Source organism: Cotesia glomerata, linkage group LG3 (genome assembly GCF_020080835.1).
Source record: "Cotesia glomerata isolate CgM1 linkage group LG3, MPM_Cglom_v2.3, whole genome shotgun sequence".
Taxonomy (NCBI): domain Eukaryota; kingdom Metazoa; phylum Arthropoda; class Insecta; order Hymenoptera; family Braconidae; genus Cotesia; species Cotesia glomerata.
Genome location: NC_058160.1, coordinates 582,759 through 606,177, shown reverse-complemented (window position 1 = coordinate 606,177; position 23,419 = coordinate 582,759). Strand labels below are relative to the sequence as shown.

The window sequence follows — 23,419 nt, the reverse complement described above, 5'->3', positions numbered from 1 at the left end:
GGTTAACGTACAGAGACCGCTAGAAAAATAATTGAACGCAATTGTTAAATTGTGTATTTCCTGTTAAAACTGGTCCAACTGTCACGCGGTATCTTCGTCGAAAATATAACGTCAAATAGGTTTTTTTTTTTATTTTATAAAACGATATTTTTCTTTAATTCTTTATTTTAAGGAAAGTTGATTTTTTTGAGAATATTTATATAAAATAAATAGCAGAGATAAAAATTAAAAAAACGCGATTGAGTCATTAAGAATCAAAGGTCGTGACATATCGTCGTATAAGTAGATATACATCACGCGCATGAAATTATATCTATAAATTGAATAAATTGAACTATTGTTTTGTAAAAATTGTTTTGTTTTTTAAACAATGTAAGAAGTTTATTAAATACAATAATTAACAATAAATAATAAGGACAATGATTAAGATAATAATTAATACAGTAGTAATTATCGTTATAAATGATGTAATGGGAAAATTTTACAATCGAGTTTGTTATAAATGTATAAAATGGTTAAAAATAATCGAATATAACATTATTACAACATAACTGTACAATCGGAAGTATAAAATAGGTAATAGCTAGTTTAATAATTGTATCGTCATGTATAAAAATTCTCAAACCAAAAAGTTATTTTTGGTACTCGCGAGCAGTAATGTCTCCTCTTTGGTAGCTAAAGCAATTTCCAAAGTTAACCTCGGACGGTTTTTTTTTATCGCTCCTTTTAATATTTTTTTAATTAATTAAGTTTTCTTCTCAAAGCATTTTCTCTTTGGCAGATGAATTATTTAATGGCATTAATGTTGAGCCATTTTAAGATGAAAAAAACTGCTGGTAATACTGTATTATTTTATTTATCTGTCTCGTATTAAAATGCTGAAGAGTTGTTTCTGTTTGCTATTATTTCAAGCTTATTGTCACTTTGATATTACACCACGTAAATAGGATCCTTGCAAACGGAGATCCTAGCTTCTTGAAGGATCCTCAGTCTCGGTCCCAAAGGTACGCCCATTTTTTGAAGCCTTTCTTCGCTGAGATATGGTAATTCTACCATTCCAACTTTTTCTTTTTCAAAAGCTGCTGCATATTTCTGTTAAATTAAAATAAAATATTAACATTTATTATTTAAAAAAGTATTTTATTTTATGTTATCTATATTATTAATAGAATAAACAAAATTTTGTCTCCAGGATAGTCATATGATAAAATCGTTTTTTGTTTTTAGTGAAATTTAGTGTCATTGCAAAAGTCTTGACTTGAATTTGTGCCTCTTCAAGTTTTTATATCATTCTCATCGATAGTTAATTTACTATGATAAGTATTTAGGCTGCTTCTAAGTAAGAAATGACCTTGTATCTTGTGAACAATTGACATTTTTAAAGATATAAGCTCACCCCGACATTACACTCATCGAGACCTTTCATTTGAGTACCCACATCAATTTTTCATATATTTCATATATTTATATATTTCACAAATACCATATATATAAAATATATAAAAAATGCCATGTGGGTACTTGAATGAAAGGTCCCGACAAGTGTAACATCGAAATGAGTTGATATCTTAAAAAACGTCAATAATTAAGAAATGACATTGTATCTTGTAAACTATTGACATTTTTCAAGATATAAGCTCACCCTGACATAACACTCGTCGAGACCTTTCATTTGAGTACCCACATCAATTTTTCATATATTTATATATATTTTATATATGTATATATGAAAAATATATCAAAAATGCATGTGGGTACTCAAATGAAAGCTTTTGATGAGTGTAACATCGGGATGAGCTTATATTTTTATAAATGTCAATATTTAAGAAAGTACAGGGCAATTTAACAAAAGTCATTAAATATTTTATTACAACAAAAAATAATTGTAATTAAAAATAATATTTACCTCATATCCAAGTTCGCGAAGAAACAGCCGAATTAGCGGCGGTTCGGTCCCAAAAAATTTAGTAAGTTTTTTAACCCTCGAAGGATTGGACAGCGCTGGCAATTCGGCGTCTTTAATTAGCGGCTGGGACTGGGACCTGACCATCGCCATGCTGGTTTGGGTCCTCAGCGCAGCTATTTCTCCGCGAATATTCTCCATTTCTTGAATCATTAAATGCTGAGTGCGCATTTCCGATGACAAATGAGCCACTGAACGGGCCAGGGTAACTACGTGGGACTCGAGCCGTTGAAAACGCTTGTTAATGCTCTTAATATCTTTGGCTTTTTTTATCCTCTCGTCGACAACGTGGGATCTCCTTTTGTCGTGATGTCGAGCGATAGGTCTCGAAGACACTGAAGAGGTCGGTAATGAAGATACGGATCCGTAGCTCGTTAAGCCTCGAGCTTTTCTACGTTTCTTTACACTTCCGCCCAGTAATTTCAGCACCTGTTATCAATCAAACAGTTTTATCAAACACTTTTGTTATTTTGTTTTTTATCTACTCGGAAAGAAAAATATAATTGTTTTTCCAATTTAGAATGGTAATTACAATAATTACTGTGTTGGATAATAAAAAATAATTTTTTTAGATTTTCCAATTTTCCGTACTGCTTTAATTAATATTTTAATTATTTTATTGTTTATTTAGAAAAATAATTTAACAATGAAATTTAAACAATTACGGATTGTAAATAAAAATTAAAAAAATAATTAGCTTTATCAAATAAAATAAACATTTTTAAATAGAATTTAAATCAATCGTTTTTAAAAAGTTATTAAAAAATTTTTTTTATTGGAATTTTCAAAATATATAATTAAAATATTAAATAATAATTAATTAAAATATTAAAAATTTAAATGATTATATTTTTTATTACAAATTTTAATAATTAGTTACTCCAAGCGAAAAATTAAAAAATTATAATTTTATAATAAAATTTTCCAAAACTCGAAGAATTATATTTTAAAAACTAAAAATTACATTTCTAAGTATTAATTTTTACAATTTCAAAATATAATTCTTAGAGTTTATGAAAATTCTATTTTAAAATTGTAATTTTGACCTAATTATTAAAATTTATTCTATATTCTTCTTTTCATTAAAAAAATAATAAATAAATTTACCTCGCTGTACATATTTTCCAAGCCTTCTAATTGTTTTCTGATGGTCCTTGCATCATTGGTACTCAAATCAGAGTCACTACGATCCAACATAGAGTCCAAATCCAACCCGGTTGTCGTAGAAGTCAAGTCTGTCGCTTCTACTCCAAAAACTGCAGGAAAAGTTTGTTAGTAAAGTTTGTTATTGTTAGCGATTGATTAAATCAATATCAATTTAACCTGTTGAAAAGTAATGGACTTACGATGTGAAAATTTTTTCGCAGCATCTTTTTTGGACGTAGAAGCGCTGCGATGTTTGATGCTGTTTTGGAAATTCCTTTTATCGGTATTTTTTCCGTAGTCTGTGTAATTGGGTTTCGCTCCGTACGGCAAACTGTAAATTGAAGTGAATGGATTAAAAATAGAAATAATAATAAATGTAATGATGGTGTAGGGCTTAATAGATATATTTACCTTGACGTGTATCGATTTCTCGGAGTACGAGGACTTCCGTGAGGGGAAAGTGGCGGCAACGGGGGCGTCACTGAAGATACGCTCTCTGAGAGAGTGGAGTGAGCCATTGCCGGAATGTCTCTTGATGGCTCTAAAATGCTACGCAGTTCAGATTCCACAATATCCACCCATTCAGAATCTCGAGCTGTTTAAAAATGAATTTTAAAAAGATTATTATGCATCATAAATTCTTTTTTCACTTTTTAACTCTATGCACAGAAAAAAAAATTGATTTGATTTTTTTTTTTTTTTAATTTTTAAACCAAAAAAATCATTTTTAAAAGCTTCATTGTTTTGATGAAAGTAAAAAAATTCTTGATCTAAGAAATTTTTCTTAATTAAAGTAAATTTTACTTGATTCGAAAATTTATCATCTTAATTAAGAATATTAATAATTAAATAATTTTTTTTATTAAAAAATAATTTCTTCAACTAAATTAATTTCTCTTCTGTATGCAACTCTTTAAAAAATTTTCTTCTTGAAAATTTTGATGAAAATAAAAAAATTCTTAATCTAAGAAATTTTTCTTGATTCAAGTAAATTTTACTTGATTTAAGAATTAATCATTGTAATTGATAATTAAATAAGTAATTACTAATTAATATTTTTTAATAATTTTCTTAATTCAATAATTTTTTTCCAACTAATTGATTTGATTTAAAAAAAAAATTCTTGATTTGAGAAATGTTTCTTGATTCAAATAAATTTTACTTGATTCAAGAATTTATCATCTTAATTAATAATTAAATAAATAATTATTAATGAAGAATATTAATAATTAAATTTATTTTTTTAATTACAGAATTACTTTTTTAACCAATTTTATTTCTCTTGTGTATGCAACTCCTTAAAAAATTTTTTTCTTCCAATCCCACCCCAACATACCACAAAAAAAACTACCTTGTCCATGATTCTGATCAACGGGGGGTGGTCGTCGACCGCTGGAATATACAGCAGATCCCCTTCCAGAGTCGACATTGCTGGAACTCTGACCCGCTTTATCATAATCCGAGCCAGATCCTTGATTTTGATTTATTTTGAGCCTCATCATTCCGCTTTCCAAATCCTCTTTCTTAAACTCTGACTTTTTCATTTCTTCTCCACCATTAACCTTCCTATCCTCCGCTTTAGAGAAATTCTTCTTGGCATCTGCGAAAGTTTCCTTGGAATTAGCTTCCCTTTCAATATCTTCCCTCTTGGCAATGTCTTTCTTCTCGGTCTTACTGGCGTCTTGCTCCTGGTTAAGTTTCTCCAATTCTTTCTTCGAAGACCTGGCATCATCTCTGCGGTTTCCAAAACTGGTGTCAGGCCTGAAGTCTCCGTTGAGCCTGCGGTGGCCGTCGGTCTTGTTATTATCATCAGCAACAAACTCCTGGTCCTCGACAGTAATTTCGTAGTTTTCCTTGGATAAGCCATCTGGATTATTGCAATTACCCATATCTTGATTGTTAATATCATTGTAGCACAAATGAGGCTGGGACATGGCCTTCTCCATCATCGAGGACCTTAATTCGTTGCTCTCCTGGCTGGTGTTATCTTGCTTGATGTAGACTTGAGGCGGAGCTTGATAACCAGGTCTGCCTTTGTTGTAGTGGTAGAAAACCTCTTGCCCTAAAATTCTAACATCAAGAGCCTGCCGTGAAGTGCTCGGTAAATCTATTTGAGATCTGGAGATAGTCTGTCTGGCTTGCTGATACTGCTGATAAGATACACCACCAGGAAATAGGGATTGCTGTTGTGCTCTGGCTGTTGATCTTGGACTAGGTTGTTGACCTCCCATATTGTGCTGCTGCTGCTGCTGCTGCTGCTGCTGCTGCTGCTGCTGAATCAATTGCCGCTGATGCATGTTCTGCATGTGCTGATGGGAAAATCGAGGACTCTGATGAATCTGCGACTGGTGAAGCAGCTGCTGGGGACTCTGATAGCTCTGGTGATTAGCAGAAGATACTGGCTGCATGGGCAGTCCGTGTTTCCCGACTGGCGGGTTCTGTATCTGATGCTGGATCCCGCTTGAGCCTTGAACGACGTAATCGCTTCTGCTAGAGTTGGCTCCTGGGGGATTGTAAGGAGAGACTTGGGTTTGATGAACGGTTTGCACCCCGCCGGGAGGTGTTATGTGGCTAACATGCAGCTGGGCAGACTGACCTGGAAGACTTGGGTGTAATTGTCCCGGTGATTGCATAATTACGTTCTGAGAACTTGGGTAGTAAGAGTTGTACGGCTGGGCGTTGTACGAATTGTTTTGGGGGTACTGCTGCATTTTAACTGCTGGGTTAGGCTCAGCTCGGGATTTTCCGTAGATACTTTCGCGGTCCCTCTTCTTGGTTTCTTCTTCGTCGATGCTCTTGTTGGATTTTCTTATCTCTTCGGTTACGTTGTTCAAGCTTACTTCTACGTCTGGCTCGGTATCTTTTCGAGAGGGACCAAAACGACTAGAAATCATGTCCTTGATTGTGTGATACGTTCGTGAAAGTGATTTCGTACGGTCCTCTTCGGATTTTGTTAGTCGTGAGACTGCTCCTGTTGGTGTTGACCTGATTAAATCATACGGGTTTATTTATTGGAGATATATTGAGTTTTTTTATGGAATTATGAAATAGAGAAAAGATATAAATATAAAATTGTATTTTTTTTATTAAAATTGACTTTTAATTTTGAGAAGAAATAATCAAATTTTTTTAATTTAAAAAAGAAGAAATAAAAAAAACAATTCCTAATGCAATTATATTTTAATTAAAATATTGATTCATTTTTTTTATAATTAATCATTGAAAAAAATTATTAAAAATTTGACTTTGAAGAAGAAATATCAGTTTTTTTAATTTAAAAAAGAAGAAATAAACAAATTTTTAATGCAATTATATTTTAATTAGACTAATAATAAATTTTTTTTATAAATAATTATTAAAAATTTGACTTTAAAGAAGAAATATTAAAACTTTTTTTTTTTTCAATTTAATGAAGAAATCAAAATTTGTAATAATTTAAATAAAATTTGATGCTAAAAAATTTTATGACAAATTATAATAAAAATTTTAAAAATCGACTTTATTTAAAAAAGAAACATTGTTTTTTTTTTTTTTAACTTAAAAAAGAAGAAATAAAAATAATTGAAAAAATCCTCACGTATAAATCTCTTGGGGTTGAAAATTTTGCACATGATCCTGTCGGTGATCAACCTGGTTGCTCTGTCAAAATAAATCAAATAACTATTAGCCGAAGCAATTTATAAAAGTTTCGTTTGAAAAAAAAAACAATATATCATTTAAGGTTTGTATAATATGTATTATATTGACATATATATAAATAAATAGTAAGGAAAAATTTCCGAGTCTTTGACCGTACGTCAAATCCTGAGAAAAGATACGACTGGAATAATAAGAGTCCCAAGCGACAGTTAAAGTCTTCGTGATAGAACGCGCGATGTTGTCTCACGCATCTCGCATACGGAGTACAGAGTACAGAACGGACTCTCTCTATCTCGATCTACACTTTTATATTATATTATATTATATTGCATGTATATACAAGAGAAACTTGGAAGCTAAGGATAAAAAGTAACGAGAAAAAACGGAGAGAGACGCACAAACAGTTAAAAAAATAAAACTCATACAAGACTTAGTTACAAGAAAGTCTCTCCGAAGATAAATATTAATTTATGTCTTCGTAAATATATAATATAATGTGTAATGTCTACTCCCGTACTTTAATGTGTAGTATTTTCTTCTTGTGTTTCACCAGCTAACTCTGTAATATATATCCCATTGATCAGAGATTTATATTTATTTCTTCACAGTTTTAATTGATTGGCTTCATTTTTAATCCGTCTATTACTATACATTTATACAACGTCTAGATATATAGTCGGCCTATACGCCATTTTTTTAACATTCTGGTTAACTGCAGTTATGGCTTTCATAATAATTGCGTTATATATCCATCAAACAATGGCAAAACTTACTCCCACGGACCAATTACAACAGGCGTCACTATATTCAACCGAAGGTATTATTATTATTAATGTTAAAATAATAATAATAAAAAAATTTTTTTTTAAATGGATTACTATAATTTTTTTTGTAGATAAATATTTATTCTAATTAAGAAGAAATTGAAGATTAAAAAACTTAATAAAAAAATTCGGGATAAATTTTTTTATTTCACTTAACCAGAAAGATTAAAAATAAATAATTTAGCTCAAAACGGTATCATAACCAAAAAGTCTACAATAATATATATCTTCTTGGTCATAATCTTAAAAAAAAATATGCAATTATATAGAATAAATCTATGATTGATAATTTTAAGAAAATTATTAAATAAAATGAATCTAAAAGAAGAAATGATAACATAAATTTGTTCTCAGTGTGAAGAACGTATCTAGTGTGCGTGGTTACGAAATATTTCACTTTTTATGAAATTCCCAAAATCTATTTACTAGGACTTTTAAAAAAAATTGAAGTACACAATGACGCACACCAAGTACGTTCCAAAATTGTTTCTTTTAATTTTTAAATTTACAATAAAAATTTTTTTTTTAATTCCAAAAATGATATACAACCATATCGGTTACTTGGATTTTTTAATTTTTTATTTTATATCTTTTTGTAAAGAAAAAAAATTTTCTTTTTCTTAATAGTCTTATGAACGTGGACTTGGCGCGATTTTTTTACAGTGAAACTGTTTTTGTTCGGATTTCAGTATTTTTTGTAATTATAATAAAAATTGACAATGTTAATTTAATACATTTCCGGTGGCCAACTATCCCCTTTAAGCTATAGTTCATGTAAAAGTTATTCTTGCGCCGCCTGGCGTGTGTAATTGCAAGCTGTCAAATATCTTTTTTTCACTGTAGTTTCCCATCTATTATAAGATTAGCATGTATCCTTATATTATTTAGTCTCTGGCCGTCCGCTTTTTACATAAGAAAAAAGTTCAAATCTAAAAATCTGGGTCGCTATAGTTTGTGCTGATTATTTTTAATAATTTTAAATAGAAATTATAAAGATAATTGATAATAATCAAGTAATACGCGTAATAAAAAGCATGAACTACTATTATAAAATATCATATAAAAAAAAAAATCGAAATAAATTTGAAAAAAAATTTGTAACCTCAAAAAACCGCTCTGCTTACGGTATATACACAACACTTGGTAGTCTGGCTTGAAATTTAAGAACAGAACTTGGCGCCAGACTCTATCGAGTCTGTTGATTACAATAATAATACTTGTTCAGTGAACAGGCCCAGCCGCGATGAAGTCGCCCCTGGGGGACTCCCAAATTTACGAGCCACACCTGCAACCGCTAGTTCCCGCAAAAACTAATCGCCTGCGCAAAGCTTAGCTTGACCGATCACGCCATGTCTCGATGGTATGATTGGCTGATTGCTCCGCAGACATGCGCAGTCAGCCTTCTTCCCGAAGCTGACGAGAAAGAAGACGCATTATTATTATTATTATTATTATCTTTCGCTACAACGCCATTGAGTCTAACGCTTCGCTATCCCGCTAAATTAATTCGCTTAAGTTATAAAATTCCGCTTTTTCGCTTAATTGATTATTAATTTGCTTTAATAAATTGTGCTGATTTTATTTTGAGTCTGTTTCAGATAATTTGTGTTATTTGTGCAGTAATTTACCGCTTTCTCAGTGCCGGCTGTGTGTTCAACCACGTGTCAACCGGCTTCGCTTTATTACATACGCTTTCATTAACTTATCCGCTTTTATTAAGACAATCCGCTAACAATACTTAAATTTCTTCATAAATCTGAAGAATAAAATTTTAAATAACTTACCTACTAAACTAAAATTAAAACTTTGAACGCTTACAATATTTATAAAACAAATTCAAATACCTAAACTAGATGAAAGTGGTCCAGAAAGTTGAAAATTTACAATAATAATTAATGAAAAAAAAATCAATCTTCATTAATAATTCAATTACATTAATCAATCATATGAAAATTTCTAACTGCAATGAATATTTTAAAGTTCAAAGTTGTTAAGTTTAATGAGTACAATATTTAAATTCTAAAACCATTTCTTCACAGTTTTCTAAGCCTATTTATTTTCTAAAAAATACAATCGTATTTATAAATTTTAATATAAATATGATGGATAATTATTAGAAAGGCGTTTATATAAATATGTTACTTCACATCTGTTGAGAATAAATGTAGCCTATATAAGAAAACAAATCATAAGTAATCATTGTAGTATTATTAATTACCCGATAGAAGGAAACTCGGTTAAAAATGAAGAATGAAACTGCTATTGTACATGGGAATATTTACAATTTTAGAATTGTATCAAAGGAATAATTGAACAAGAAAGTTCTGTACAGATTGTATATGATTCTATTAATAATCGACTGTTAATTAATGCTAACTAACAGGATCAAAAAGAAGAAATAAATTGAAATATTATCATCAGACAATTAATGAGGTATAAAAGTGAACATATGTGACAAGAGAAGAATACAATGTAAAACTCTCGAAGGAAAACAATTATTCAAATCGAAACTTTTTGACTTATAGCAGCTTCTTTAGAAGCAAAAGAAGCTATGTCATAATCATGATGATAATAAACGATAAAAGCAAGATGTTTTATTAAATATCGTATAAAATGATGACACATGGGACGCGTTGCAGATAAGTTATAAATTGAAGAAGCGAACGCGGGTCTTACCAGAGGATAGTGGATCCATTTATCTTGTATGCATCGAATAAAGCGCCGGTAGCAGCCGGGGATCTATATATCTATAAGAAGAACTAGAGAGAAGCTATATAAGAAAGTAGTTGTTTAACACTATTAAAGAGTTTATTCTTCATTTATATATGTATGCATAAACCGAATTGGGTATACATAAGTATATATAAAAGTTAAGTCTAAGTATAAGAGACACTTGACGTTGCCGATGGATTCCCTACGGAAGTTTGCCTTTCACGTTCGTGACAATCCCAGAATATAGTGCAGATCTAGGACAGTCGTGTGTGAGCCAGCTGCAGACGCGGCTCGCGGGAAAATACTTTTAATAGTAATAGTAATAGATGACAGAGTTGCGCTGGTTGAGATTTAGACACTTATATGTCTACATTTGACATGAGCTCGTCTGACATATAATCCATGAGAAATATTTTATTTCTTCTTGTATTGTGTTCAAGAAGAATAACTTCCTCTTGTGCAAATATAGCCAGTGTGCTATTGCCTATTTCAGAGGCTGATAACTTGACAAGAGCTGAAAGAATTATTAAAAAATTAATAAGCTCACCTCTTGAACCCAAGCCTGTTGTTTGACCGGGGCGTCGGGAGCTATTGCGCGACTTAGTGCACTCCTTTTGTTGTACTCATGCAGGATTGGTATCTTTGTGTTTTTGTCCACTGAACTAAGAACTACTTCTCGTTCAATCTGAAAATAAACCAGACGTTAAAATGTAGCGGATTTTATTGCAATATGAATTATTATTATTATTTTTATAATACTTTAATTCAATAAATTTTTTTGGATTTTTAATATTTTACTTAAAATTAAATTTCAAATTTTTAATAATAATAATAATAATAATTAACACATTATTATTATTAATTATTATACATGAAAAAGATTTAATATATTTCTTCTTTATCTAGACAAATATAACTAATAATAAAATTGAATAATTTCTGATATTTCTTCTTTTATGCTTCAGTTTACTAAAATAAAACGACGTTATGAGTTAACTAATTAATCATACAATCGTAGCTAGATAGTCTTCGTACTACTTCATCAATATAAGTATAATCTTCTCTATATCTCAAATTATAATATTATTATTTATGAAGAAAAATGAATGAAAATTAGGTCTGAAGATGATGAAGATGACCAATTCGAAAATCGAGATTAGCAAGCAAGCAAAAGTGACGTCCTGGTATCCCCGTAATCTCGTCGGCGTTTCCGGTAAACGGTATACAGAACGCAGATGATGATCATGTTGATGATGATGATGATAACAGTAGCGTACCCAACGCTTTTGTCTTCCGTGTACGTCGTTACAGTCCCTTGAGAAAATTCCCAAGAATAGTAACATCCCCTTCTCCTCCCCTTCAGCAATCCTGAATACAGCAAACAGCCCGCGTTTGGTTGGACGATTAGTCCGAGTTGATTTCACCGAGTACGAGTATACTAGTCTTCTGTTATTCAACTGCCTTACATGCTTGCGTGCTCTTTTATTTCCAATTATAAATTAATTGTCTTACTGTCTACCTCTATAGTATGTTATGAAATTTCTTGATTGTATTTTGTTGCTATTATTAGTAGTAATTTTCTTCTATCATTGTTAATATTTTATTCATTTTTATGGTATACATATCTTCTTCATTAGTGAACTCTTTAGAGAAATTTTAGGGGCGAGCAAGAGGGTAAAATAGTTGTTAATTAAATATTTACTAATTTATACAATTAAAATAATAAGGGAAATTACAAAATGGATTTTTTTTAAGTTACATTTAGTATAATTGAAGAAATTTTCACCTGAATTTTTATATTTTTTTAATTTTATAATGCCCAATTTTTCATAAATTTTTGAATCAGTTTTAAATCATTTTTTTTGTCTTTTACATTTTAAATTATTGATAATTGTTCTTAAAATTACAATATCATTAAAAAAATTTTTTTTTTTTAAATTGCCTAAACTTATAAATATATATATATATATATATATATATATATATATATATATATATATATATATATATATATATATATATATATTAATTAAAAATACCAAAAAATCATTATAGCAAATTTTTTATCATCATAATTCTCAAATTTTAGCAGATTATTAATTTTTATTATTGACCAAAATTTTTCATTAATAATAATAATAATTTTTTAAGAATAAATAAAAATAATAAAATAAATACCGGAAATTTATTGCTGTGAGTTTGAAGACTTTGTTGGTTTTGATTGGGAGTTTGTTCCTCCCCATAAAGAGGTGGCATTATTATATTCTGCTGCAATCCCTCCACTTGTAAGACTGCACCGGAGTCGCTATTATTTCTTCCTTGATTACTTAAACTCCTCGGCAACGATTTCGATGATGAAATCGCCTTATATACAGTTTCTTCATCTGCAATTAAAACACACACACACGAAAACTTACAATTTAATACTTGATTACCCACCAATTGTTCTCAAAACAACGATAAAAAAATAAAAAGTAACAATAATCTCTTATCCAACAAACATAATAATTATCAATAAAACCAAAAATACCATTATTAAAATTATTCTGTCGACGTAAGCGATTTTCCTGCTTAACTTTACGCACTGTAGTAGCCATCGCGTGTTGGCTGACCATCTCTGAGAATTTCTCACCAATATGTTATTCTTCCCTTTATATTCAAATATATGATTAAATATTAAGTAACATGGAAAATAAAAACACTGTTGGACAATGTACCAACACAAAATGCATCCGTACACCCGAAAAGAAGCTAACAAAGGGAAGAAATGTTAAAAATTGTAAATATAAGAAACTGAAAAGACTGGATGAACGCTCGACACGTATTCAGTCCAGGTGATGTTGTGGAAACTAAACTCTCGAGTCCAGCTCTCAGTGCAACTCTGAAGAAACAAACTTTCCATTGAACGAACGTCCGGGTACGAGTAGGTTCCGCCGCTCTGGCTACACTTCCGGTATCATCCCACCACACACGTCTTAACTTGGGCCTCGCGTTCTACAGGTTATGGGTACGAGTACGGGCTCTTGTACTGACAATAATAATAACAACAACAACAACAACAACAACATCAGTCCATGTTAAAGACGTACAAAATAATTTATTCTGAACTCTGAACGAGCCCATAGACCGTGTAGGTACGCCCTCATGCATTCACTATGGCTTTTTATAAATCACCATGCATATATGTATAAAATACCTACACTAAGTACTCTTAATATACAATATAATCCCGGCTGCTAATACAAGTCCGTGGACCGATACGAACGATTGTCGATACTAAGGCTTATCAGTCGAACTGCTGTGTTGATCGCTTCTTTTCTTCATAAATCTCTTCTCTTCCACGGATAATGAATACCGTTAATGGGTTTTACGTTCTACGCATTATTTTTTCTCGAGTCTTCGTTTTAGCACTTGTATTGTCTTCTTTTTCTTATTTCTTCTCTTAAATAGTGAGTTGATGGTTTCTTCTTCTGTTTAATGCACTGATAGAAAGATTTAGTTCTATTTAATAAGATTTAGTAATAATTACTAAATCATTAATTAAAGCCCATTTATTTCCACCAAATAAATATTTAACAAATTATTTATTGCTACTCAATAAATCGTTTAGTGGTATTAAAAAAATTCATTTTTCAACTAATTTTAGCGTATAACCTTACTTTATTACTCAAAATAATTAAAATAAATAATTTTAAGTAAAAATATAAGATATTATTAAGAAAATTATCTCATTAAATTATAATTTTTTATTTGAGACATTTATAAAACTACTCCCAAATAAATGACTAAAAATTTTGTTACTAATTTAGTTTATAACTCCGTACTAAATCCTTCTATCAGTGATAAAATCTTCTTCGTATTTCTTCTTTTAAGTGTTGAGCTGATGGTTTCTTCTTCTGTCTAGTGGATGTGTAGCTACTTGGTGGTGAGTAACAAGACGTAGAGCACTTACTGGGTGAATACACGATGGGGAAGTACGCCTGGGTGAACCTAAAAATCGCATCATAAGTGTATGTACGACGAGCTGAGTTCAGATATATATATAATAAAAAATAACTAGTGGAGTGTATTTACCTACTTTTGAAACTACCTGGTTTATTTTAAGACCCTTTTATTGTTCCTCCTCCAACGACACTCGAGAGCTACGAGTATGACAATAACGGATTTTCTCACGATATTTATGTATTTATATTTATATGAAAACTGTAAATAGTCCGCGGTGGAAAATAAGTTACGATTTATTTTCTTTATTTATTCTTTAAAGAGTTTTTATTGTTAGTTTTAATCTTTGAAGCTTTGTAGGTTAAATTATATTGAGAAGAAATGAGATTTTGATTTTTGACAAAATTTTTTGGTTTAAAAAAAAAGTTATTAAGTGTAACTTTCTCTCTAAAATTTAATCACTGAAATTTCACTAAATTAATGAATATACTAATTTAATTCTTCAGTTCACGATGGATAATTCTCCCGAGGGTCTAAGGACCCACCATTACAACTTGCGTAGAAGGGGAGACATTCGCGAAGAGGAAACCACAGCAGAAAATAAAAAAAAAGGCAAAGCAGAAGCCAACCGTCTCTACGGAGGATAACTCAGATGTGCGACCTCGGCGACTAGCTTCGGCTACAGCCAAAGACAAAAGATAAAAGACTATTATGTCCAATTTAACGATCCACCCAGGAGAAAACGGATTAGAACTGTTGTAGCTGGTCCAGCTGCTGGAGTTGGTCTAGCTATTGAAGCTGGTCCAGTTGCTGGAGTTGGTCCAATTATTGAAGCTGGTCCAGCTGCTAGAGTTGGTCCAGCTATTAAAGTTGGTCCAGTTGCTGGAGTTGGTCCAGGTATTGAAGCTGGTCTAGCTGATCCAGCTGTTGGAGTTGGCCCAGCTATTGAAGCTGGTCCAGCAGCTGCAGTTCCTATTGTTGCGGTAGTTGCTGTTCCTACACCCGGGAAATCAATTTTCTGCCCGTTTCTAAGGATCTCTCTACAAAAAAAAAGTAGAGGCCTTTGAGCGGGTAGCTCAAAAAAAAGAAAACATACGTCCGCCATTAAGGACCTTTAATTTTCTAAAAAAAATTCTTCAATTCACTCTTCTGAAGATAATAATAAAGAATATTGATTTTAATTACAAAAAAAATTATTATTGTAGTTCCGTTAGATTTTTAATTACTTCAATTAAAATTTCACACATTGCGGTCCGCGATAATTATAATTTTCTCATTTTTACGACTGTTCTAGCGGTAAAAAAATTTTAAACAACATTCAAAGAAGTAATAAAAAATACATTTTTATATATTTGCATTTTCTCAAACTTTTAACCGAAACTTGATTTCTTTTCGATAAAAATAATCGATAATCATACAAATGCGCGATCTCCAGTATTTTCGGTGAAAGAATAATTTATTGCCAATAAAAAGTGAGTTCTTGCGCCACTTGTTCTGTTTCTTATTAAATTTAATCATCTGTGCCAATATTTATTTTAAAAAACAAAAATAATTCTTTTTAACTTTTTAAATTTCTTTACTACAAAAAAAACTTCACCAACAATTTTATCTTAAAAAAAAAAAAAAAAAAAAAAAAAACAACAATTACCTCGTAACAGCAAGTAAAACGCTCATTAAAACAACTACCTCCTAATTAAAAACAATTATCAGAAGAATTAATTCCCGATTATTATTTCTTCTCATAAAAAAAATGTTTGCTGTTACAAACTTGCAATAAATTATTTAAAATATTAACGGCACAATTTTCCTAGTTTAATTACATTTAATTAAAATAACAATAACAATAGCAATAATAATTAAATTAAAAGGAGTAAACAGCGAGATAATAACCTGTTTAAAAAAAAAATAATCTTACTCAGCAATTATTCTCAATAAACTTAGGGCTTGAGAATGCAAATAAATATGATAAAACAACATATATCGTGCAAGATATGCCTCGGCTAGAATTTGTGCCGATTATCGAGGCAAGAGGAGATGTACGAAGAAAAATGCTCGCCCTTGGATTCTTTATACTTAACTTGTTTTACTCGGGCTAAGTATGTCCGTACAACATTTTTTTTTTTCCTTACAAAAAGTACATCCGATCGATGCAAATTAAACTCTAAAAAAAAAGCCAAACATTAAGTCAAAAAAAATAAAAATAAAACCTGAGACTGCGTATTTATAGACTCTTCCGTCACTTCACATTTGTCTCTTGCAAGATTATCATAATAAAATCACCATAACTGTAAAATGAATTAGTCTGGATAGATTTTAAATTACCTGAGCATTAGTTAACATTTAACATACAAATGTCCCGTTAGATTATCCAGGATTAAATCTGGACCCCAAAAATCTGGTTAAAAATCTTGCACCTGTTGCTTCGTTTTCGCTGTATGCGCTTTATCTCCAGTTAAATACTAGCATCCTCGTCCTCGGACCTTTATGATGTCTCAGTATGTTGATATTACTTCCTTGGAGCGCACAGTAGTCAGATACTTATATAAATACTGGTGGTAGGTATTACCATTGCGGGCGTCACAATCGCCATTACTGGCAAAAGTCACCTTGAGAATGGAAGTACTCAGTATCTTGTGTGTTGAATGTAGTGAAACTTGTACATATGTTTATATATAAGTTGAAGGGACGTACGCGTGTGGATCATGCACAGTACACAGTACAGAGCAATGAACTAAACTTAACCAGCAGGATCACGCTAGTGAATAGAAAAACCAGTCTTGTTCTTACCCTAATTACCATCGCAACAGCATTTTTTAACCCGATACACACTTAAATCCCCTGATTTTTTATCATACAATTATAATTAAGCCTCTGATAAGAAAAAATAATTATAATAGTATCATCAGTTAATATAATTAGCTTGAAATAAAAATCTGTTGATGGATATAAATCGGCTGTCTTATTTCTACATAAACGACGTTTCTTGTATTATTTTTGTACTCGATTCTTTAAACCAGTTTCTTTTCAGAAATAAACCTTACGTTTTCACTCTTGAAAGGAATACATCACACGAATGAATACTTTTTAACGTATACATATCTAAGTGATGATTCACATACGCTGGTTTTCTTTTCTAAACTGTTAGAAAATTTTTTGTTTATAATTTTCTAAACAAATCTTTATTCCTTCACTAAATTAATACGTCTTTTTTAATTTTTAAATTACACTTAATTCACTTGGACTTTTAATATCTCTGTCGCACTTGATCCATGACAGAGTAAGTATTTTTTTTTCTTCATTAATTTTCAACAACTCTTTTTAAATTTTAAAATAAATTAATAATTTTTTTACATTTTCTAGATACTATTATACCTAATTGATACTGTCTTAAAAATCAATTAAAACTAATTAATTATTTACAACACCCAGAGGCTGTACTAGCTGTATTAGCTGGCTCTCAAAGAAGAAATATTAATCTTACCTGAATGAAATTTTTGAATCCTTGAGAAGATCACTTTTTAAATCCACATCACTTGAATAATTAATGACGATAAATATAATCACTAGATAATTACAATAATAATTGAGCACTGGTCGAGTGATTTTAAGAAGACAAAGGTAACTAACGATGACAATAATAAATAGACGTTAAATACAATGGGATAGGTCTGAATGTATCGCAGGTAAATCCGGCGTTCCCGCGACTGACGCTGAGCATCGAACAGGTTATCCGGATGCCTACAAAATGCCAGGTGGGAGAGAAGGAGTAAGTAAAGTACTGGAGAGAAAGAAAGACTTAACTCAACATACGAAGACATTATGATGGAGAAGAAGGATCGAGCGTGTTGACTCGTCCCACTCTCAGGCTCAGGATAAGAGCTTTGAGACTATACATGGTCTACACACATGAGAACCGTACCTAGTTCTATTATATTGTCTATGTGTACGTACCTATTTTTATGGTTTATGTCGATGTCGAGGATATCTCAACTAAACTGGGAGAAGCAGATATAATAGCTGAGAAAAAAAGCCTCGATCTAAGCCTTTATACTATAATCTCTACCCGAGTAAGTGTAATCTAAGCACACTGTAACTATTCGAGTAGTTTGCGATCCAGTTCGCTGGTTGCGTTAATTCACGATTATAAGGACATTTTTAACTCGTAAGATTGCGATCGATAATCTTATAAATTGGATCTAGGGAGAAAATTATTATGTTGGAATAGACTATTGCTGAATTATGCTGTGAAATTAATAGAATGGATTAATAGTTTGAAAAAATAATAGAAAAATTGTTATGTTGGTGAATTTATAATTTAGATTGATGGTTTTTATACGATTCAAATGCTAAGCGCTGCTTTTATTGCTTTTTAATAGCATCAATTTTATAAAAGAGCGTTATTAATTTAATTCAATATTACACAGAAAAAAAAAACTAATTTGAATGAAGAGAAAAATTTTTGAATAAAGTAAAAGTAGTTCAAAATTATTTACTTGATTTTTTTTTCTATATAAATTAAAAGATTAATTTTACTTTATAAATCAAACATAAAATTTTTCATATAAATCTAAGCTTTTTTTTTTTTTTTTTTTTTAAAAAAATAAATAGTAATTTATAAAAATAATTTCAATAAAACAAAGTTAAATAATAATAATCGCTCACCTGTGAGTAAAAACTTAGACGGCGATCGCTGAAACATAAAAACGACCGGTGTGTTTTATAAGTTCTTGAGAAAGGGTGGCCTTAAATAACAACCAGGTGTACTGGATATAGAACAGAATTTTAATTATGCTGTTTGATACACTCACCTGATGCTTCAATGAGTTCCGATTCACGTTCTTTGTCTTCATGCTCCTACAATATATATATAACCCCAGCCTGTAACAACAGTTATTTATATTATTTCAATTCAAATCTAAATATAGGAAAAAATATTGATGAAACTGAGGAAACCCAGGGAAGAGTGAATGCCAGTGAATTGGTATTAAGTACGGGCAAGCATCTATATCTACCCAGGCATCAGTCGGTGGTTTTTTTATTAACAAGCAAGTGGCATGCATAAATAAAAAAAGAGAGCTGTTGCTAGCGAGTGAAAAAGACCGCGATATTTCGTGATCTAGAATCATTGTGCGTTGGAGCATTTTCTCACGAGATCCCGAGGACTCTAATTATATGTCTGGTGTTCCTGAAACCTATGGCTTTATATTGCTAAATATTTAGCTGCCTGAGTTTGCTGAGTCTGAGGGGCTAGATATATCCTAAGAAACTCGTAAAAAATCAAAGTTACTTCCCAAACCTGTGGTTTCTCTTATACATCTTTATTTCTTCTTTTACTATTTTTTTATTCTTCTTCTTTCTCATTTATTTTTTATACATCTATTTGTTATCTTTTATTTCTCGAGTTGGGGATTTCGGAACGGATATTGCTCTCTATTAACGATGACCTTACGATAATCCGCCAGATGGTCAGTAGTCTTCACTCTCTAGATTTATCTACTAAATATTTAGTACAAATACTAATTATAATTAATAATATAAATATAAATACCTGGGATTAAAATCCGAAGAAATTCAAATCACAGTTGATTGAGATTGTAATAATAATATTATATATTGTATTATTTAATATAACATCGGTGAAAAACGTCCCCGGTAACAACTGTCGTTCAGGCAGACAATCTCAAGATAGATGATGATAAATGTTGAGCGTACGAACTGTAATGGGAATAAAAAAGGTATAATAATACAATAAAATATTATATAGTTTAGTATAATATAATATAATAAATGTAAAGCAATAATGACAAGCGAATAAAATAATACGAAACCGGAAAAAGATGTTGACATCACAACGGATAGGAATTCCTAGCAGACCGGTGTTAAAAAACTAGCTCCGGGGATGATGATGAAGAAATAGCTGGCTGTTTCGCGGTTCGTGAACCAAACTGCTCTGAACAAAATCCGCCAGGAAAGAACGCCTTTAGCCATATACTTATTTTCAACATCCCTCCTCTGGTTCTCTTCCTCTTGTAGTCGCTCTTTTAAAGAATACAACACCATTTATACTTTATACCAGAACCCAAACCTTTAAGACTATTTTTTATCCTTCTTCCTCTTTTCTTCCTCTTAATATTCTTCTTTTCCGACAATCCATTCCCTAAATCTTTCAACAGTTAATTATTTTTGACAAAATCAATGCTTCAGCTATTTTTTCATCATTTTCACTTTATTCCTGTAATTAGAAAAAAAATAATCATTTTATCATTTATTTTAGTGAAAAATTATTAAAAGAAAAAATTTCACATGTAGAAATTTTTTTAAATTATACATGCAATTTTTTAAAAAGATTTTTTTTAATTCCAATTTAATTAATAAAAAAAAATTAAAAATTATTGAACGTTCGCTAATTATTATTAAAGTTAGCCGACATTTTTTATTTTTTCATTTATTAAATTACAACTTAAAAATAGTTTTTTAAAATTGCACTCACAGTTTTTCAAATGAAATTTTTATATATTAATTTTTTCAATAAAAAAAAAATTCTAAAAATTTTTAAATGTCGGCTAATCTTAATTTTCATTAAACTGACAAACTTTTCTTGATTCAAGAGAATAAAACTCTTTAAAATTATTTTCTTGGCTCCAGAATTTTTCTCTTAATTGAAATTAATTTACAACAGGAGGCGGAATGGAGCAAAATACCAGAATCAAAGTATAACAGTCTGCATAAAGAGATTCTACCGGATGCAAATGGAGCTGCGTACTTGAGCAAGAAAGTTAAGGGGAAAATGGACAAAGAAACATGGGCAAGAATTAGGTGTGGAAACATAGGCAGGGCTGGCAAAAAGGGATATAAAGATTGGAGCTGTAGACTATTTGGGGGATGGGTGGAAACTTTAGCACACATCTGCATCTGTAGTCAAGCTTGGAGATTACAAGCAGATGAAACCAAAAGCTTTATGGAAATATGGAAAGGTAATCGGCTAGAAAATGAGATGCGTAGTTTGCTTGTAGAAACACTGACAGGCGAAATAATTGAGGAATTATGTACGTTTGTAAGAGTGATTGAAAATAAGTTAAAAGACTGTAAATGAGTGTCATGTCAAAATGTAAGATGTGCGTTGATATTTAATGTATGTTCTGTTGTGATCTTAGGGAATAAGACAAAATGTAACTCTATGTATTGTTGCAAATTGCAAATATCCTGTAAGGACATGCAATGAAATAAAAAAAAAAAAAAAATTTACAATAGTGAAATTAGCAGTTAAACAAATTTTTTATATTTTTTTCATTAATTAAATTAGAACAAAAAAAATATTATAAAAAATTGCAAGCATTGTTTTTTAAATTTTCTAGATGTGGAGTTTTTTTGTTATAAATTTTTCAATAAGAAAAAATGTAAAAATTTTCAGATGTCTGCTAACTTTATTTTCATATTAATAATAATAAAGTTAGCCGATATTTTTGGATTTTTTATTTTCCATAATTTATTAAATTATAACTAAAAAATATTTTTTTAAAATTGCACTTATAGTTTTTGAAGTTTTTAACAAATAAAAAATTTTTTTTTTATAATAATTCTTTAATAAAAAAAATTAGAAAAACGGTTGATCCTAAAGGCCATCCCTGCAACTTCCCGCTGATTCCGTTTTTTTTTGAGCTCTTCGAGCTCAAAAATACAATCTGTGTGTTGTTTTGAGCTCTCCGAGCTCAAAATGATACCTTTTCTATGCTTTTGAGCTTTTGAGCTCAAAAGTCTGATAGAAGTTTCATAGAACGCTATTTTTTGAATTTTCAAACCGCAATAACTTTCGAATGAATGAACCGATTTTTACGCGGTTGACGTCATTCTACGCAGTTTTTTAAGCTAAAAAACACTTTTTTCGGTTTTCTTTCGTTGACGATATCTCTCGAACGAATCAACCGATTTTGACCGGATTGGAGGCGATCGACGTGGTTTTTCAAGGTTGAGAGCTGATTAGTTTTTGGAATCGATCGGTAAAGCCGTTTAAAAGATACTCCAAAAAAACCACTTCTGAAAAAATTTTTTTTCCTACTTTTTTTTAGATTTCTCGAAATTTCTCAAAATCTATCAGTCCGAATCGGTTGAAATTTTCAGGAAATCTAAGTTTGGCGAAGCCCTTTCGAATGGCACCAACCGCAATGAAATCAGTTGAACCGTTCAAAAGTTATAACAGGTTACATACTTACACACACACATACAGACATAGTGACACCCTCGCGGGAATAGTCACGGAAGCTTCCTAGGACCTCAAAACGTGGAGATCTGATGAAAACTCGATTTTCGAAAAACGGGGTAAAATCAATAACTTCCCGATTTTTGAAAATTTACAATTTTTTCTTAGCGGGAAGTTAAAAATCATAAAAATTTTTAGATGTCGGCTAACTTTATTTTCATATTAATTTTTCTTTCTGTATACGTCTTATCAACAATAATAATAACAATAATCTCCATAAAAACAGTCGCGTTATCTTCTCTCCATAATTCCAATTTTGTTAACCAATAAATAATTTACCTCGAATAAAATTTATCTGAATATAAGTCAGCCTGCCCGCCAGAGCTGGTTATTAATTCATAAAAACTCATACCTCGGTTTGGGATTACTTGTAAAGTGCTCGTCGCGGTAACGACGATTAATACCTGTAAAATAGAAACCATTTAAAAATTAAATCCCGAAGATAATAGTTGGACTGATAATTATAATAGTAGGAGTAATAAGAGTAGAGTGTGTGTATGTTTGAGGATGGATAAAAATCATCGAAAGTAACTCACATCATCAGACTAGAGCAGAATCCGCATTTGGGGCGCAAGCGCGCACTCGAGGGTTTATTACGATAAGGCCTTAGTCTCGGCTCGTCTGGGCTGCAGGCAACATCATTCGAGTTTTCACCCTCCAACTATTTATCTCCAGTTTTCCAGTACAGGGTGATTATGTAATTGTTATTGTAATTGGAATAATAACTGTATTTGTATCTAAACGTACATTCAGCTCTTGCTTATCTGTCAAAAGTAAAACACTCCATTAGTTAAATTAATAATAATTATAATTATAATAAAAATAGTAATTATCATAATAATAATAACAGTATTAATAATAATAATTAAAAATTATAAACTCATCTAAAGTTAAATTAATTAACAAGACATCAAAAGTTTTTAACGACGCTGCTGA

The 23,419-nt window shown here is 30.8% G+C and overlaps 2 protein-coding genes and 1 long non-coding RNA gene across 7 annotated transcripts; 1 reads left to right on the top strand and 2 right to left on the bottom strand.

Annotated features, from left to right (window-relative positions):
- Positions 1 to 707: 707 nt before the first annotated feature.
- LOC123260290 (putative mediator of RNA polymerase II transcription subunit 26) lies at positions 708 to 19,571 on the bottom strand. Of its 4 annotated transcripts, XM_044721295.1 has the most exons (12): positions 19,523 to 19,571; positions 19,035 to 19,104; positions 18,889 to 18,916; positions 12,463 to 12,668; positions 10,832 to 10,969; positions 6,687 to 6,748; positions 4,461 to 6,094; positions 3,521 to 3,704; positions 3,310 to 3,440; positions 3,071 to 3,219; positions 1,907 to 2,392; positions 708 to 1,092 (listed from the first exon to the last, which is right to left on the bottom strand). In XM_044721295.1, the coding sequence occupies exons 1-12, from the start codon at positions 19,540 to 19,542 to the stop codon at positions 931 to 933; spliced, it is 3,270 nt and encodes a 1,089-aa protein (XP_044577230.1). In that variant the 5' UTR covers positions 19,543 to 19,571; the 3' UTR covers positions 708 to 930. The 4 variants fall into 4 exon arrangements, with proteins under 4 accessions (XP_044577230.1, XP_044577232.1, XP_044577231.1 ...); XM_044721297.1 differs by lacking the exons at positions 18,889 to 18,916; positions 19,035 to 19,104; positions 19,523 to 19,571 and adding an exon at positions 17,708 to 17,843 and having other exon boundaries at positions 4,446 to 6,094; XM_044721296.1 differs by lacking the exons at positions 18,889 to 18,916; positions 19,035 to 19,104; positions 19,523 to 19,571 and adding an exon at positions 12,815 to 13,231 and having other exon boundaries at positions 4,446 to 6,094.
- Positions 18,186 to 21,483, top strand: LOC123260293. Of its 2 annotated transcripts, none has more exons than XM_044721300.1 (2): positions 18,186 to 18,293; positions 20,906 to 21,483. In XM_044721300.1, the coding sequence occupies exons 1-2, from the start codon at positions 18,186 to 18,188 to the stop codon at positions 21,317 to 21,319; spliced, it is 522 nt and encodes a 173-aa protein (XP_044577235.1). In that variant the 3' UTR covers positions 21,320 to 21,483. The 2 variants fall into 2 exon arrangements, with proteins under 2 accessions (XP_044577235.1, XP_044577237.1); XM_044721302.1 differs by lacking the exon at positions 18,186 to 18,293 and adding an exon at positions 19,906 to 19,961.
- Positions 19,858 to 23,299, bottom strand: LOC123260296. Its single transcript, XR_006508434.1, has 4 exons — positions 23,020 to 23,299; positions 22,763 to 22,887; positions 20,055 to 20,458; positions 19,858 to 19,941 (listed from the first exon to the last, which is right to left on the bottom strand). It is a non-coding gene; the product is annotated as an uncharacterized LOC123260296 (long non-coding RNA).
- Positions 23,300 to 23,419: the final 120 nt, after the last annotated feature.